We start from the raw sequence: 17,351 nt of genomic DNA, 5'->3' as shown, positions 1-17,351 counted from the left end.
GGGTTGGAGCTTCGTGATCCTTGAGGTCCCTTCCAACCCTGGCTGTTCTGTGATTCTGTGATTCTATGAAGTTAGAGATTATTCTCCCTTTTGTTTTTGTAAAAAAAAAAAAAAAAAAAAAAAGGCAGCAAATATTTGTCCACAGGATGTCGTTCTCTGCTTAAAACCAAGATAAACACATTTCTTCTTTTTCAGCACTGAGACAGGACTAGCTTATCGTAACATTGTCTTTTCCAAGAAGACAATGTTGAGAAAAGAAGGAAGACCTGCCACTCACAGTACCATCTCAGCAGTGAAGTCTTCCTCCACCCCATGGCTGTGATTTGTTTGCCTTTCCTCCAGAGCAGGTGGAAGACCTCAATGAAGCAGATTAGTGCAAGATCCCAGTGAGGCGGGTGGAAGATCCCAATAACTGGGCTTCTGCTTGGGGTCAACTTTTGAAGAAGTCACAAATTCCTCTTTAAAGCTACTTTTTCATGTGTGCTTGCAAGTTCAGTGGCAGCGCCCTCACAGGCTGCCTATATAGAGATGAGTGGGAGATTCAGTGTGGTTTGGAAGGGAGCATGAGCTTAAAAACTTTGGTGCTTGTTTCCACCAAACTCAACTTGTGCTGACAGGTCCCAGGTGTCCTTTTCCATTTGCATCACTTCAACCATCTGTATGGTTCACATGCCACAGCAATATAGAATTGTAGGATTGTGCATACTGGAGACAGAAAAGCATGGGGATCTTTTTAAAGGCCACTAGGAATTTAGATTAAGGCCTGTGGTTATGACAGGAAGGAGAGGAAGATCAGTAGGATGGATCTATTTCCTAGAGTTACGCTTATCTCAACATAGCAGTGAGCAGCTTGGGCTGAAGTCACATAAGGTTTTGGGTTCTTTTAATTTTATCCATCTCTCCATCTATCTATCTATCTATCTATCTATCTATCTATCTACCTATTTGTTTATTTCTAAGGGAATACTGTGTCTGAGTGTTCTGAGCTGTTACAGAAGGTAAGGGAATAGCATATGTATCTGCTATAAGGGTTGGATAGGTCTTTTTCAGGAAAAGCAGTATTATATATCCCCTCTAGAAAAAAACAAGATGTAAAGTTAAATACTCCCCTTGTCTTAAATGGTCATCATATCAGTACTTCTCAATTTTTTTTTAGTATTAAAGATGTCACTGATCTTCTGAACCTTAAGCTCCTGTAAGCTAAACACCAAGGATGGGATTCATCTTATCCAAACCTGGTGTTTCTCTCATGAGTATCTGAAAAAGGTAAAGATGTCCTGACTTCCAGTTCCTCATGAGGGTGAGTCTTCTCATCCTAATGTGGATAGACAGGTCTTGATCCAGTTGTGTAAAAATGGATATCCAATGCTCATTTCAAATACTTGAAATTAGATGCCTTGTTGCTAGATGGGATTTTGCTTTGCTCAGAGTGAAGAAGAGGGCGTCTATAGATGATGACCCACTCCATCTTCTCTGTCCTCCTCTAGCAGTAGCTGAGGGCTGGCTTTCCTAACTTAGGCTTCCTGCAAGTTTAGAATTTCCTGGAAAAGAATTTTGTAGCATCATAGAATCCCAGCATGGCCTGGGTTGCAAAGGCCCACAGCGCTCCTCCAGTCCCAACCCCTGCTGTGTGCAGGTCGCCAACCAGCAGCCCAGGCTGCCCAGAGCCACATCCAGCCTGGCCTTGATGCCTGCAGGGATGGGGCATCCACAGACTTGAATTATGTAATATGTTTTCATCTTATGGTAGAGTCCCAGACTTACAACATCACAGCTGAACTGGAGTGGCAACCTGTGGGGATATCTGCCAGGTCCTAGTTTTCCTATACCAGGATTCGCCGTATTGATCTTAGCACATTTCACCTCAATAGCACATTTTCCCACAGATTGAATAGGAAACAGAACAAGCTGAGGTGAGTCTGTTACTCAGTACTCCTGCTTCTTCTTCATAATCATAATAACCATGAATGGTTATAACCAAAACCATGTGAAGTTGTTTGCTCTAGATCCCACCATCCATATAACTCTAAGGAGAATTATGGATACGTCTCTTCACTTAACTGTGAAATTTACACAGCTGCAATCTGTAGACACAGTGCCCCTCAGGAGATGAAGAAATTGTTGGGACTGTCTAACTGATAATTCCCAGTTTCCTGGGATTATGAGAATAGTGTGCACAGATAAAGACAAGTCCAGTATGCATTAAGCACACGGAACAACAGATCTGTTCAGACATCAACGATTGCCCTGCTTGGTGCCTCAGGAGGCCTGAGTTGAGTGCTGCAGCACACTGCTTCCCAGCTACTGCTCAGATGGGTTACTGCGATGTGTGCAGTACGAATCATGACAGCTGTGGGTAAACATGAAATAAACTATGGCTGGATGCTGTATGCAATTTTGAAATGGATCCTGGAATGCCCTGGGAGCTGGGAGAACAGAGATGAGGATGGGAGGATACGTCTTACATATGAAGAAAAATATCTTCCCCATTTCTGGTGGCAGATGGGTGCTGTTGTGTACTCTGTTGGGTTTGTTTGTTTGTTTGTTTTCTCAGACACCGAGCTGGACATGAATGGGATGGCATTGGACTGCAACTCCTCCCAGGAAGAATTCCTCCCACACTACGTGCAGCACGAAGACCCCTTCGCATCAAAGCTGTCTAGAGAAGCTGACATCATAGCTGGCTTTTATTTGACAGTAATTGGTAATGAGTTTTTATTTCATCTTTGACATGCAGCTATAGTGGTAGTGATGGGACAAGGGGGAATGGTTTCAAAGTGAGACAGGGGAGGTTTGGGTTGGATCTGAGGAGGAAGTTTTTCATGCAGAGGGTGGTGAGGCACTGGCACAGGTTGCCCAAGGAGGCTGTGGATGCCCCATCCCTGCAGGCATTCAAGGCCAGGCTGGATGTGGCTCTGGGCAGCCTGGGCTGCTGGTTGGCGACCTGCACACAGCAGGGGTTGGGGCTGGAGGAGCGCTGTGGGCCTTTGCAACCCAGGCCATTCTGAGATTCTTTCCCACTGCATCCTTGAAGGCACTCACAATGAGGGCAGAAGCTGCAGTTCTGCTGTTTCTGACCAGAGAAGACTTCTGCTCTCAAAACTTGTGATTTTATTGCCTGGTTTCAAAGTCCCTCATGTGCCTACACATCAAAGAACACCCTCAGATGTGTTCTCTCAGGTCCTGCTCATCTCCTGGCAGCAGCTCTCCTCTGTTTCATATTACATGGAACATTGCTTTCTGCTTATGACCCTCTCCTCCTTTCTGTTTTGGAGTCTTTCACCATTTTCAAAGGGACTTTGCAAGCAGAATAAATGCCATTATTTATTGGCTGGTGCACAGAGATGAGAGTTTCAACTGATGTCAAGGTTAAACATTGATGTGTCAGGCAGCTGGTTGTTTGGGAAGTGCTGCTCTCCATTTCAGGATCAGGCAGGTCCTGTTCTTGCCCATTTACCATCTGCTGTGCTATTTGTGGGGCAGCATTATGTCTTTTTGTGCCAATGTTTTTGTTTGCAAATACCCGAGCTTCTAACTGCTGTCTCAGCACTTACAGTTCTTTCTGCAATTTTGGTTTCATAGAATCATAGAATCATAGAATCACCAAGGTTGGAAAAGACCTAAAAGATCACCCAGTCCAATCGTTCACCTATTCCCAACAGCTCCTACTAAACCATGTCCCTCAACACAACATCCAGCCTTTCCTTGAACACCCCCAGGGTCGGTGATTCCATCACCTCCCTGGGCATCCATTCCAGTGCCTGACCACCCTTTCTGCAAAGTAATACTTTCAGTTTCCTTTTGCTACAGCTTCAGTTGATTTGTTTTCTCACAGGTCAACACCTATTTTCCCAGTGATGCTGAGCCCAGGTGATGTAATGATGCTGCACCAAGCTGGGCTCTGGGGCTCAGCCAGCTGGCCCCAGGGGTGTAGAGGGCATTCCTTCACACTGGTTTCTCTCAGGTTCATTCTCTTGCTCTACTGGTTATGCACAGAGCATAAAGACCTCCCAGTCCTCCTTCTTGGCTCTCCTTTGCTATCTTGCACACTCGCCTCTCTTACTGCCTTTCCTCTGACTGACCCAAGGGATCTGTTTCCTTCCAGTGCTGACATCCCATGAATGCTGGAATAACCCTTGTTTCCCACTGGCCTTCTCCTTAGGCCTGTAGAAAGGATTCAGAGCAGTAGAGCTGATCGGCGAGGCTCTATCTCCCCTCAGTGACATTGTGCTGTGTTCAGTATTCATGTACCAATTTGTATGCATGCTAAGTTTTTATATCCTTCCATAAATATACAATATATATTATTACTTTATGGCTGCTGTACAAACAGCTGTTTTCACTGAGCTGTCTAAAACAGTCCCCCCTGGGGCTTTTTTTGCTTGGTGAAGCAAAGTGGCTTTTAATCCCAGGAAATATGTCTGGGGAGCTGAAATGAATCCTTCCAAAGCACACTGAGGTGCCTGTTTGTAGGGGCTGGATGTGGTGTAGATTTATCCAGTTCCAAAGAAGTAGCCCTGCCAGGTGTGAAGCATAGTTCAAAGCACAGAGAGAACTGAATAAAGGTGAAGAACAGAAATCATGTTTCCTGTGAAAAAAACAAATCACAACCGCGAGACTGAACTTGTAATTAATAAACAACAGCTAACAAACAGCTTCTCTGTTGGATCCACGTGTAGCTCTACTTCACACATCATATCCCACTTTTTGCTATAGATTTAACTTTTATTCGTGGTGTGTTGTTGTTGTTTTCATTTTACTTGCAAAAACTTCATTTTACTTTATCCTTATGGTCCTTACAAACACCAATAGCAGTTTTCATTTGAGCCAAGTACCTTTCTTTATCATGTATGCATCCAAATGCTACATTTGCATCCTCCTTAGGTTTGCACAGGTATCAGCCAATTGAATCACAGAATCATGGAATCATAGACTGGCCTGGGTTGCAAAGGCCCACAGCGCTCCTCCAGTCCCAACCCCTGCTGTGTGCAGGTCGCCAACCAGCAGCCCAGGCTGCCCAGAGCCACATCCAGCCTGGCCTTGAATGCCTGCAGGGATGGGGCATCCACAGCCTCCTTGGGCAACCTGTGCCAGTGCCTCACCACCCTCTGCATGAAAAACTTCCTCCTAAGCAGCTATGGACGAGCAGCCATGGTAATAACTACAGGCAATCAGTGCCTGGCTTTGGGCAGCCGTGACCTCAAGCACTTCAGCTGTGGCATTAGGTCTCATGTTTTCCACACACTGTATATGATACAGCAGTGGATATGGTTTTTCCAGAGGTTGAGAAAAGCAGAGAACGTTGTCACAGCGGGTTATGTAAAGGAGTGTTATGCTTTGTGTCATTACAAAGAATTACACCTCAGAGCTCAGCCTCTAAGGGAAAGAACTTGAAAAAGGGGTGGAAGAAGCAATCAAGCCTTCCTTCTCTACTTGTGCATAGCTGGGGAGAAGTTATCTTTTGATTCCAAAAAACACAACAAGACTTTCTTTGGTTGGTGCTTCATGTGTGGTTGTACCTTCTAAGCCTGGCTTAGCTCCTCACCCAGCGGACACCACCACCTCTGTAGTGCAGGCTTGTATTTGTTACCCATTCGTGTTTAGGTGGATGGCTGTGTTTTAATAATATCCTGGACCTGCAGAAATAGAAGAAGCTAGAAGGAGACACATCTCTGTTGTTCTCAGGTGGCTCTTATACTTTGTGCAGACAGAAACAATCCTGAATTACCCTCTCCATGAAGCTTTCACAGAATCACAGAATCACACAGAATTGCAGGGGTTGGAAGGGACCTCCAGAGCTCATCGAGTCCAACCCCCTGCCAAAGCAGGTTCCCTACAGCAGGTCGCACAGGTCGGCATCCAGGCAGGTCTTGAACATCTCCAGAGAAGGAGTAGCAGCTCAGAGTCCCCACTGGCTTTGCTGGGACACAGAGGAAAAAGTAGTGAACAGAGTGAATGGCTGTAGGAGTCCAATTTTGTCTGAGGAAAAATTCTCTGTGGACCTCCATTCTGTTGGAAAAGATTCAGGACAGTGATTTAGAATGGTCTTGTTATTTTTTTTTTTCCTGCATATTTTTCCTTTGTTAATGTGATATAAATCAGTTTTTATTGTAAAAATTAGTCTGTGATATGAATATAAATAATTTGCATTCATTTTGAAATGAAAATCTCAAAATCTGACTACACTAGGTAGCTGGTCTGAGATGGGGTGCTAGTGATCAGACGGCTGAGCTTCATTGGTGTGCAGTGTTACAAACCAGGTTCATGACGACCAAGGAATGGTGGAATTTCTGTTCTGTGCACTCAGCTGATGCCCATGCAGGAATGGGTGATGAAGACAGAGCCCTGAGGGGAGGATGGTACTCATTGTGGGAGGGAGATACGGAAGGGCTGCAGCACCTCCACTACAAAGATGAAAATGCTTGTTCAGCATGGAGAAGAGAAGCTGCGGGGTGACCTCAGTGCAGCCTGCAGTACCTAAAGGGAGCCTGCAGACAGGAGAGGAGTCAGCTCTTGGAAAGGGGAGATGGCAGCAGGACAGGGGAAATGGTTTGGAGTTGAGGGAGGGCAGATGGAGGTTGGATGTCAGGGGAAGTTGTGTGCTGTGAGAGTGGTGAGGTGCTGGAACAGCTGCCCAGAGAGGCTGTGATGCCCCGTCCATCCCTGGAGGTGTTCAAGGCCAGGTTGGATGGGGCCCTGGGCAGCCTGGGCTGCTGTGAAATGGGGAGGTTGGTGGCCCTGCATGGCACAGGGGGTTGGAGCTTCGTGATCCTTGAGGTCCCTTCCAATCTGCGGCGTTCTGTGATTCTATGAGTCTGTGATTCTATGTCTGCAGCAGGTACAAAATGTGGATGAATGTCGTGTTTCAGAGCAAAATGTCTCACCTTGTGCACAAAGAACAAGCACCAGAAATGTCACTAGGATGGGATATCACTGTTTGTAAGGAGAACTCCAATTTCATTGCTTTTCTTTTCTTTTTGAATTTTAGGGATTCTTTCAACTTTGGGAAACGGGTATGTTATCTTTATGTCCTCAAAGCGAAAAAAGAAGTTAAGACCCGCTGAGATAATGACTGTTAATTTAGCAGTGTGTGATCTGGGCATTTCAGGTAATTTCATGTCTTCATGAATAAACTTCATTTATTCATCTGTACTCTCCCACTATTCTTTCTGGCAGCAGAAGAGACAGTCCTCCAGAAGTGCTGGGGAGCCCTGTATGCCTCTACTACTGACACTTCTGCTCTGTTATTTGCATGACAGAGGGAAGGACAGAAAACAACTTTCCTGCACAACTTGATGAAAGGAAGTGAAAACTCCAGAGGAGAAAATAGGGTTGGATTTAACAATTCTCAGATAAAGCTTGTGCTCCCCTCAGAACCGTGCAGCCTTCAGAGATAGCTCCCATGTGTTCCCCAGCACAGTAAGCAGAAAATGGGTTTGCACTGCTATGGAAGAAAATTGCCTTTACTTGCTGCAGGGTGCCACAGGAGGGAATCAAATCTTAGTAGGGGTGGGAGTGAAGGGAACAAATTGGAACCTGTCAGCAGCCATTGGCCTATCAGAGGTAATACTTTCCTTGCTGATGACTTTCCTCTTCTATGTTTGTGTCAGTCCGTAGAGTAAAAGCAGCATCAGCCAACTTGGGGGATTTCTACTTTAACCCAACAGTCAGGGCTGAGCAACCCAGATGCTCTGGAATGAGACTGGAAGCTTTGTATGGCTTACACAATACTGGGGAGTCAAGAGTCTTTGCAGCTCACTTCTTTGATTCTTCATGTGAGTCTCATTAAGCTGCTCAGAGCAATAGGAAAATGAGATGGAGTGAGCTGGATGTCCTTTAGAAAAGGCTTTTTTGGATGGCAGACAACCTAATAAGTATAAAGGCTTGATGTGACCCAGCTATGACCATGCAGTCTCCCCAGTGCAATATAAACGACAGAATACTCCCATGCTCCCTGTTCCCTGCGTGTTGCATATGCTAGGACTGCTGCGCCCAGGTCCACACTCTTTTCCTACCCTCATCCCTCCTGAATGGTTTTGTCATTTTCCAAATGCCTGAAATATTGCAGAACAACATAAAAGGATGGCTCCCAGCCCCTCGAAGATGCAGCCTCTTGCTGTTCCCACCGCACACATCCAACAAACCGCTGACCCCCACCGCTTCCAAAAATTCTGTTGCTTTTCACTGGTCAGTAAGCATGGTTATCTGAAAGAGGCACATCCCTTCTGCTGAAGAAAGCTGTTGGTATAAATATATTTATTCTGCTGCCACACAGATGAATCCCAATATTTGCTTTAGCATAACCACCCTGGAGACGCTATTTCCATCCTGCAGCACCGTAGGGAAGGAGTAATAAAGATCTGAATAGTGTGAGTTGCTCCACTGAAATGGAAATTTTCTGTAGCTGTACATTTGGAATGCAAAAGTACTTCCAAGCCACTGAAGGGTGTATCCCAAGCACACAAATTGCAGCCCACCTGGGAATGCTATGAAAGTAAGAGTCCTAGCATGAGGCTCCTTGCTTCTCTCCTTAGGCATATCCCCAGCACACAGCTGATCTTTGTCACCACATTTCTACAGGGATCTCAACTTCTCCATCTGCTGAAGTGTTGTTATGGAAAACAAGAGTGATTGGCAGAGCTACACGTGCTTTTTCTCCTTTCCTTTTCTTTGGTAAAGAAAGACATCGATTCAAAAATGTGATGGGTTCTGCCTTTGGGCTAATCGTATTGGAGACGGGACATTTTCCAAAGCCATTATATTTCCTTGGCTCACCGGAGCACTTTGCTGAAGAGGTGGGTCTGCAATAGCCCAGCTTCCTGCAGATTGCCACTGGGTGGCAACAGCTCCTTGTTCAGGGCTGCACCAGGCTCGTTGTGCACCGACAGAACATCACTGTGTGCAAGTACACGTGATGCCCTTCAGAGCTGACAATGGCTTACGTGCAGAAAGTTGCTTGCTCTCGGGGTATATCCTAGCTTTTGCAGTATTTCATGTTTTTCTTGAAACCTTGATCACTAGGGTCTGCTTTTGCTTGAAAAATTAAAGTATTTCTTCTGCTTGAAGAAAAATGTGTTTTTATGGCCTAAGCACAGCTTTCAGCTCAGCTAGAGCTTTCCTGACAGGCTTCAGCTGCCAGAGTGCGCTGCTTAAGAATACACCTCATTTTGAAGGCTTTTCACTTCTGTGAGATTCTATTAATTTATTTCTATGAATAAGTTATGTCGGGGGAATTAGAGTCTGCTGGACCATGCTTGCCTGCTTTACACGTTCATTACCTAAGCCACTGTGGCATCACAGCCAGGGCAGCAGGCCAGGGTGTTTGGTGATGCTGTAAACCCACGCAGGCACTCAGGTAAGTCCTGTGCAGGAATATACATGGAGTTAAATATTTAAAGTTGTTTGAATGTTGCTGTCGAATGGTTCAGACTTTTGAGCATTTCGGGTAAGCAGAAGTGCAGGGTTGTAAAGCATGCTGATGTTCCTGGATTGTAAATGTTTGAGTTTTCTGTTCTGTTAAAGCTGATTATATTGTACGAGTTTTTTTCTCCAGTTTGAGAAAAAATAAAGTAAAATCAGAAGGTGGAGATTTCCAACTAGAAAATCACTATTTCCAAGATTTCCCATTCTCCTGATATTTACAAAGAATGTAATGTCAGTCTGTTTTAAGGCAAGAACGGAACAAAGTATGACCTAACCTGACTTCTTTCATAGCACACCATCCACTTCTATAAATGGAGAACCAAGCTAGAGAGCCACGAGGGTCTCCAGAACACCTAGGGGTTTACCTGCTGGTTGCAGATGCTTGAAACTTTTGTGTATCTGCATGAAGATGACTTGCTGAGAGTCTCTCAGGACATGAGAGACAGTATGTGCAGTATGGGCAGGCACTGAGGCCGTTCTGCTGCTCAGATCCATGCTCTGCCCTAGCACCACGTCGTTCTTACCTAACACTTTACTACAGTGTAGATTCTAATACTGGGCCTTGGTACGCTTGCAGAAGACCTCTTTGAAGTCAAATTTGTTTCTCCTATGTTTGAAGATGCTCAATTAATTATAAGGATGTAGTTTAATTAGATCTGTGCCTGTTCCACATGCAGATTCACACATTTGTGTTTGAAGCGGACCTAAACCTGTATCTACCATTAGATATGGAGGTTGGTGACCCTGCCTGTGGTGGGGGGTTGGAGCTTCATGATCCTTGAGATCCCTTTCCACCCAGCCCAATTCTGTTATTCTGTGATTCTATGATAAACCACACTCAGAAGATTTTCTAGAGGGATGAATTTGTATGTGCTTAGCACTAGAGTGTGAATTGACTTCTCGTTCCTGCAGTCTGCAGGGAAGCATCTGTTTCCAGCACATACGACAGTTTGAATAATCCTACCACGTGCAGATGCTGTGAGATTTAGTTGTGGCTGCCTTTGGCTTCGTCCTGTGGATCAATCACATCCACACTGCTGAGCATTTCTGTTGGTGTTTGCTTTCTGCAAAGGGGAGGGTTTGCTTTTCTGAAAAAGCATGGTTTTATCAGGGATGGATTTTATCAGTCAGCTGACAGTCTTCTCTCTGTTGGAAGTTGTAGGAAAACCCTTCAGTATCATTTCCTTCTTTTCTCACCGCTGGATCTTCGGATGGATGGGCTGCCGCTGGTATGGATGGGCTGGCTTCTTCTTTGGCTGTGGGAGCCTTATTACCATGACAGCTGTCAGTCTGGATAGATACCTAAAAATCTGTCACTTGGCTTATGGTAAGGAAGAGAAAGTGTATTAAGGGATGTTCTCATTCTGCCTCTTCTCCCCCTCCTGCCCAAAAAGACACTGGTCATTAGGGTTGTGAACAACCAGGGCAATGTAACAAAACAATTAGAAATTATTTCCTGAAATAAAAGGAGAAAAAGAACAAACCACAGCACAAAACCCAAACCAACAAAGCAAACAGTGAAATAACAATGAGGGAGTTAAGGATTTACATGACCAGAAACAACTGCTTTGGTTATCTCTGTCAACATCCTACTTAAAATTAGGAAAGCTTTCTTCACTGAGAGGGTGGTCAGGCACTGGAAAAGGGTCCTCAGGGAACCGATCATGGTCTTGTACCTTAATACATGATTTAACTCTTAGATTGTCCTCTGTGGAGCCTGGAGTTGGACTCAGTGTTGTCCAACAGAATATTCCACGATTCTACAAATTTTCTCAAATGTCTCTGAATCAGAACCAAAATTTCTGATGGACTGGAGTGTTGCCATGAAGGTAGGTAGCCTTCTGTTTGAGATGTCAAGTATGTCTAAGCAGATCATACTGATGGTAGAAGAAATGTCCAGGTCTAACATGAGTAGGCTGTTGGGTCTTGTTACACTTCATTTGCTGGATGGCAGAAGCCCTTTGCAACCACTGAAGCTGTGCTCTTAACCTCTCCTTGGATACATTAAGCATCTTAAGCTTTTTCTCCTGTCATTATCATCTGAGGTTTCTAGCCTGAAATCACACTTAAGCTCTCCAAAATGCTGCTGTTAAATATAGAGAGGAATGCATGTATAAAAGTGATTTGTTTGCATGACCCAAGTAATCCCTGCTAAATCTGTAGTGCTTTTGTCCCTTTGCTGTCTGCTTAAGTCAGAAGTTTTAGTAATCACTTACTGATAAATCACTTTGTGGCTACCAAGCACCACTGATGTTAACAGATTCAAGTTTTGCACATATTGAAAGGTCTTGTGACCTGATACACAAAAGTATTCCTCATTAGACGCCTCCATTCCTGTAAGATATTTGGTAGGTTATTCAAAAGGACTAAAAGATTTGGATGTGAAACAGCTCATAATAAATGTGATATCTCTCTGGTCTGGAGATAGATCTTGAAAGGAGGAAATGAATTTAGCAATGAAAGCTGCTATTGACATATCAGCATGTACATCTCTCAAACATGAAGTATTACATACTTAACTCTTTTCAGTTAAAGAACACAGTCACAGTTTGGAAAAGATGTTTTTCTTGCATTGGGAGGATCTAACTCCCCAACAAAATAAGGGGAATTCCCATGATCGTTGCTGAGCTAGCTGTTTGGACTGCTTTTGTACAGACTCCTGTAGGCTGTAAATCACAATAGCTCAAAGCAGAACCTAACATGTCATCCCTACAGTCGAGCATCTCTCCATGAGGTACAGAGCAGGGCTGGGGTTGTTAGCTTGGATGTCCACTGTAGGAGGAGCTGAAATGAACCCTATGAGGTTGCTGACAAACAGCCAAGGAAGCTCTTGCTTTACACGTAGGATGACATGTTTAATTGTGCCAAATACGTGTGGAACAGTGTGTGTAACCCTCAAACTTTCTTCCAGGTACCTGGCTTAAGAGACACCATGCCTTTATCTGCTTGGCACTTATCTGGGCCTATGCGACGTTCTGGGCTACGGTGCCTTTTGCTGGTGTGGGAAGCTACGCTCCTGAGCCCTTTGGGACCTCGTGCACCCTGGACTGGTGGCTGGCACAGGCTTCAGTGGCTGGGCAGGCTTTCGTTCTCAGCATTCTTTTCTTTTGCCTCCTGTTTCCAACTGCAGTGATTGTGTTCTCCTATGTTAAAATCATTTTAAAAGTCAAGTCGTCCACCAAAGAGGTTGCTCACTACGACACCAGGATCCAGAACAGCCACATACTTGAAATGAAGCTGACCAAGGTAAGTGGGGAGAATTAACCTCATTTACCTTATTGGATCATAAAAATGGGCTTGAAGAATGTCAGCAGTGTGCTGTCCTGTGCTGAGTGATGGCATGATCTGAAAGTCATGATCTAGCTCTCTCACATATTACTGTCAAGATGGGAAAAAGCAAGAATTGAGTCATAATTTCCACAATGATACTGGATATTGTGCAGTTTCAATACAAAAGCTTGTGCCAAACAAAACCAGACTTCTTAGTTGTAAAAACTCACCATCATCCGCAATCCAGGCCAAGAAGCAGACGGGCAGCTTCCTTTACTTGGCTGATCCAGCATTCATTTCATTGCGTTTTTAAGAGGTTAAAATGAGATTTCTATAGTATGCATTGTATCAGAACACGCCTGAACTACCAGTGACTGCAGTGCTGTCAGTACAGCTGGCAAAGCTGCATTTGTGATTTGTGTTTAAAAATGGTCACCTGGGTGCAGTGCAATTTTTCAGTTATTCAGCATCTTTGCTCTGAAGAAGGGGGGAACTTCTGATTCAGTGTATGGGGTTTGACTCTTTTCCCCATGTTGCAGGAGCCTTGTAACACTTCTATGTGTCGTAATTGTAGCAACTTTCCCTCCTACCTTGGATGTACAGTGGGGAATGTTGTCTTGGAGCTACAGTATAGTTGGTTTATACATAAATATGGAGTATGAATCTCCATCACAACGCACCTAACCCCGCTGCGTGGCTTCCAAGAGAGGCAGTGTTTGAGATCCTTGGCTGACGAGCACTGTTTTTTTAGTGATGGGCAACAAAAAAGCATAATATATGAAGCTTCCCTGCCAATAGTATTTCTACTAAGATGTAGAACAAAAGGCTCCACAAAAGCTTTTGTAATACACACAAAAAATTGTGTTTTCTGATGGCATTTTCATTGCAGTCCTCCTCTTTGTCTTAATCAAATGAATGTGCCTGTTGTACTCTCAGGCTGGGTATGGAGGAACACTCAGCCAGTGGCAGCTCTAGAATGGCAGACATTCTTCAGGATGTAGCATTGCATGATGGCATTTGATGTGATGAGGGCTGATCTGGAAGTAATGCTTCCATTTTATGATGTTGACCCATGATGTCAGAGGTGGATGTCGGTGGGATGGCAGCAGGGGCTGTAAAACTGGGGGTCACCTCCTCTGGTGCAGTTTTGCAAACAAGGAATGCAGGCTCTTGGTCATCACTGTGAAAATGCACAGCTCATGGTGGTGACTATGTTGAAAAATTGTATTTTGTAGCTGAGATTGTGCTCTGTAGTGTTATTGTGCTCTTTGTATCCCCTGTAGTTTCCATGGAAATAAATAGGAAGTCCAGGTATATCAAGCTGTGACTCAGTGGAGACAAACTGGCTCAGATAAAGTCAATATATCCCAGGTTATGGCTGGAAGAGTTTTTCTTTAATGTTTATACGAAATAATGCTGTGGTTACATTTCCTAGTGTTACAAGGAACTCACTTTCTTGGAATGCAACTTTCCAGGAGTGCAACTTAAAAAATCTGTAGGAATTTGCTTTTCAAAGTATCTGCAGAGACTCATGGAGTATGAAATCCATGTTATGTGTAAAGAAAAAGAAAACTGGATGTTGTACCAGTGTTCTCACTCAAATTTTTGATTGATTCGATTCCGGTCGATGCAAGTAAATACACTATTTTGTTATCTGCTGAGATGGGTAATCCTGCTGACTGGACCTCTCATGTCTTCTTGAATGACTTAATGCTCACTTTATGGTATTGGAAGGAATCCAAATGTCAGGCATTTTTCCAGCAGAAGATGGGCCATAGACCCCCTCATGGGTACAGGGAGATGAACCTGGTTTGGAAAAACTCTTCTCCATCCTCCTCTTACGAGCGCCCATCCTCATGGAGGGTTCTCCACCCCAATGGGTTTTGACTCTTTCTCTCAGGGACATCAGCACAGCCTACAGGAAAGCAAGTAGCCCTGAGCTGACTGGGAGTGCAGTGATTTAGACATAGGGTTATGAATTTTAGGTGGTCCTCTGTGCAACCAGGAGCTGGACTCAAGCATCCGTGTGGGCTCCTTCTAACCACGATATTCTAGGATTATTTTGTTCTCTTTTGAAAAATTATTTTTATTTGCAATTAAGATAGCAAGAGTCTGCGTGGGAAAGTAATACTGGGGTGACTTGTGATTTTCCTCCAACTGTCACCAACGTCTGATTATTCCGTGGAGGCAGAGTTAAGTGTTTAAAATCCTCTTTTGTATCCAGGGAAATGAAATACAGAGAGAAGATGCTACACCTTTTTCAGACTGCGAGTTTATCTCGAGCAGGTTGTACTTTTTCTTTCCCATTCCATTAGATGTTCCCTTGCATTTTGCTGAACTTTGCAATGTTCTGTCAGCAAGGACGGCTCTTCCAGATTAACTCCTTTCCCTCTTCTTCTCACAAGGTGGCAATGTTGATCTGTGCCGGATTCCTCATTGCCTGGATCCCCTACGCCGTGGTCTCTGTGTGGTCAGCCTTTGGACGGCCGGATTCCGTTCCCATTCAGTTCTCGGTGGTACCAACTCTGCTTGCCAAGTCGGCTGCCATGTACAACCCAATTATTTACCAGGTCATTGATTGCAAATTTGCATGCTGCCGGTCAGGTGGGCTGAAGACACTGCAGAAGAAGAGCTCTTTGAAGGGATCGAGGTAATTTCTTCTTTGAGATGTCAGATGTGTTTCAATACAGTGCTCCAAAAAATTACTGAACATAAGATCTTCCAGGAGTCACGGCTCTTCAAATCTCTGCTTTTGTTTTTGACCCTGGCCTTTCTTTTTGACCATGACTTATGCAAGGTCTTTCTCTTCTGATTCCTCTTCTTTACTTTATGTAAAGGAAACCGTGAAAAGCCCTCATCGAACAAACAAACAAATAAAGAATCCAAAAAGGCCTCAGATCCATTTCCAGCTTTGTAGCTTTGGTGCAGTCTGTGCTGACCATCATTAGAGGTCATGGAAGCACCGGCTGTCTGTGGAAGAAAAATACCTCTAGTTCTGTCTTACCTTCCGAGTCAGAACAAGAGAATGCTGTAAACCAGTCTGACGGCAGGGGCTGGAGTTAAGGCCACAGATGCTCTACCAGAGTTAAGTGACTGGAGATACATAGAAAGGAAAATATGAGTACTTCCGTTTGAGAGGCATGAAGACCTATGGCGTCATTCATTGTGTTTCCTTTCCTTTTAATGTATTGTCCACAAGAGCACTTGATATTTTCTGTGGCATCCCTTAGCAGGTGGTTCTGTGACCATAGGCTCGGATTTATCTCATCTGCAGAAGATACAGGGTCTACAGATGTTGTGTGGCAAATTCATAGGTTAGCCAAGAAACCTCTGCAGCTTTGGGCAAAAGGGAGACAAACCTGAAGCAACCTTAAATATCACTGCAAAGGAGGAAGGAGGTTGAATAAAGTCCCTCTTTCTCGGGCTTGTGTGGTGAAGAAACGTTCTAAAAAATGACCTTTCCCAAATTAGGAAGTTAATGGCTAGCTTGTGTCACGCAACATGCCTGTGCTTTCTCTTCCCGCAGGATGTACACTATATCTTCACACAGGGATTCGGCAGCACTGAGTGAAACACAAATGGAAGTGTGAAGGCTTGCTTCACAGCAAGGGAAAACCCGATGGCAAACAATCGTACCGCTGAAAATTCGTCTTCCTGTGAAGAAATTAAAACAATGACAGTTTTTTTTGTTTTTTTTTTACTCCTCAGTCATACGTACAATGTAGTTCTTTCCATACCAACTAAAACAGGGTGATTAGAGCCAGGTGAATGTTTTAATTATTCAGAGAAGAAGAAAGAGAGGAGATTCATTTGTATAAAAGAACCGGATTCAGAGCCTTTGAAATACGTTTTTTGTTTCATAGAAGCACAGAACGGTTGGAGCAGGAAGGGACCCCGGAGGCCATCAGCGCAGGCCTGCAGCGCACAGCACACCGCAGCTCCTCAGTGCTCAGAGCCCCGTCCCCTGGCCTTGGCTGCGTGCAGGACGGGGCAGCAGCACCTCTGGGCACCCTGTGCAGCGCCTCACCGCCTCACCGCCAGCAGCTCCTTCCTCACATCCACCGAAATCTGCCCTCCTTGGCTCCCAACCCTTCGCCCTCGTCCCGGCATGCAGACCCCGATGAGAGTCTGCCCTTCTCTCATACAGCCCTGCAGGCACCGCAGGCCGCTCTCAGCTCTCCCCGCTCCTTCTCCTCTCCAGCAGCGCAGCCCAGCTCTCAGCCCAGCTCTCAGCCCAGCTCTCAGCCCGGCTCTCAGCCCGGCTCTCAGCCCAGCTCTCAGCCCAGCTCTCAGCCCGGCTCTCAGCCCGGCTCTCAGCCCAGCTCTCAGCCCAGCTCTCAGCCCGCCCTCGCAGGGAGCTGCTCCATCCCTTGGGCCATTTCCGTGGCACCTCTGGATGTGCTCCAACACGTGGTACAGCAAATCCCTGCTCAATCCTAAATATGAATCTGGACTCAAAGCCAATGCTGAGAAAGGTTACGGCACACGTACACAGAAATCTTTCTCATGTGCAGTTGGGTCTGATTCTAAAGCACAAACTCTGCAAGGATGAAGTCTAGGAAGGATTCAGGCAGTCCCAAAGAGAGCACGTAAGTCTCAAAGGCAGCACTGAACAAACAATGTGCTTTGAAAGGATCTGCAGGGTGAGGCGGACACAT

General features: G+C 45.0%; 1 protein-coding gene across 1 annotated transcript; it reads left to right on the top strand.

The window, feature by feature from the left end:
- The first annotated feature begins 2,562 nt into the window (after positions 1 to 2,562).
- OPN5 (opsin 5) lies at positions 2,563 to 16,434 on the top strand. The gene is made up of 6 exons (XM_052693132.1): positions 2,563 to 2,704; positions 6,989 to 7,108; positions 10,580 to 10,750; positions 12,335 to 12,669; positions 15,099 to 15,343; positions 16,220 to 16,434. Exons 1-6 carry the CDS (start codon positions 2,569 to 2,571, stop codon positions 16,281 to 16,283), a joined length of 1,071 nt encoding a protein of 356 aa, XP_052549092.1. The 5' UTR covers positions 2,563 to 2,568; the 3' UTR covers positions 16,284 to 16,434.
- Positions 16,435 to 17,351: the final 917 nt, after the last annotated feature.

This window comes from Tympanuchus pallidicinctus, unplaced genomic scaffold, assembly GCF_026119805.1.
Source record: "Tympanuchus pallidicinctus isolate F22 unplaced genomic scaffold, pur_lepc_1.0 scaffold1, whole genome shotgun sequence".
Taxonomy (NCBI): domain Eukaryota; kingdom Metazoa; phylum Chordata; class Aves; order Galliformes; family Phasianidae; genus Tympanuchus; species Tympanuchus pallidicinctus.
Note: the sequence above shows the minus strand (reverse complement) of the source record. Positions and strands in the feature narration are given on the sequence as shown.

What these genes read in the sequence shown, in the direction of transcription:
- OPN5 (XM_052693132.1), top strand. Translation starts at nt 2,569, where the DNA reads ATGAATGGGATGGCATTGGACTGCAACTCCTCCCAGGAAGAATTCCTC. An exon ending in TTGAAATGAAGCTGACCAAG is followed by an intron (nt 12,670 to 15,098) that starts GTAAGTGGGGAG and finishes TCTTCTCACAAG; the next exon opens with GTGGCAATGTTGATCTGTGC. An exon ending in AGCTCTTTGAAGGGATCGAG is followed by an intron (nt 15,344 to 16,219) that starts GTAATTTCTTCT and finishes CTCTTCCCGCAG; the next exon opens with GATGTACACTATATCTTCAC.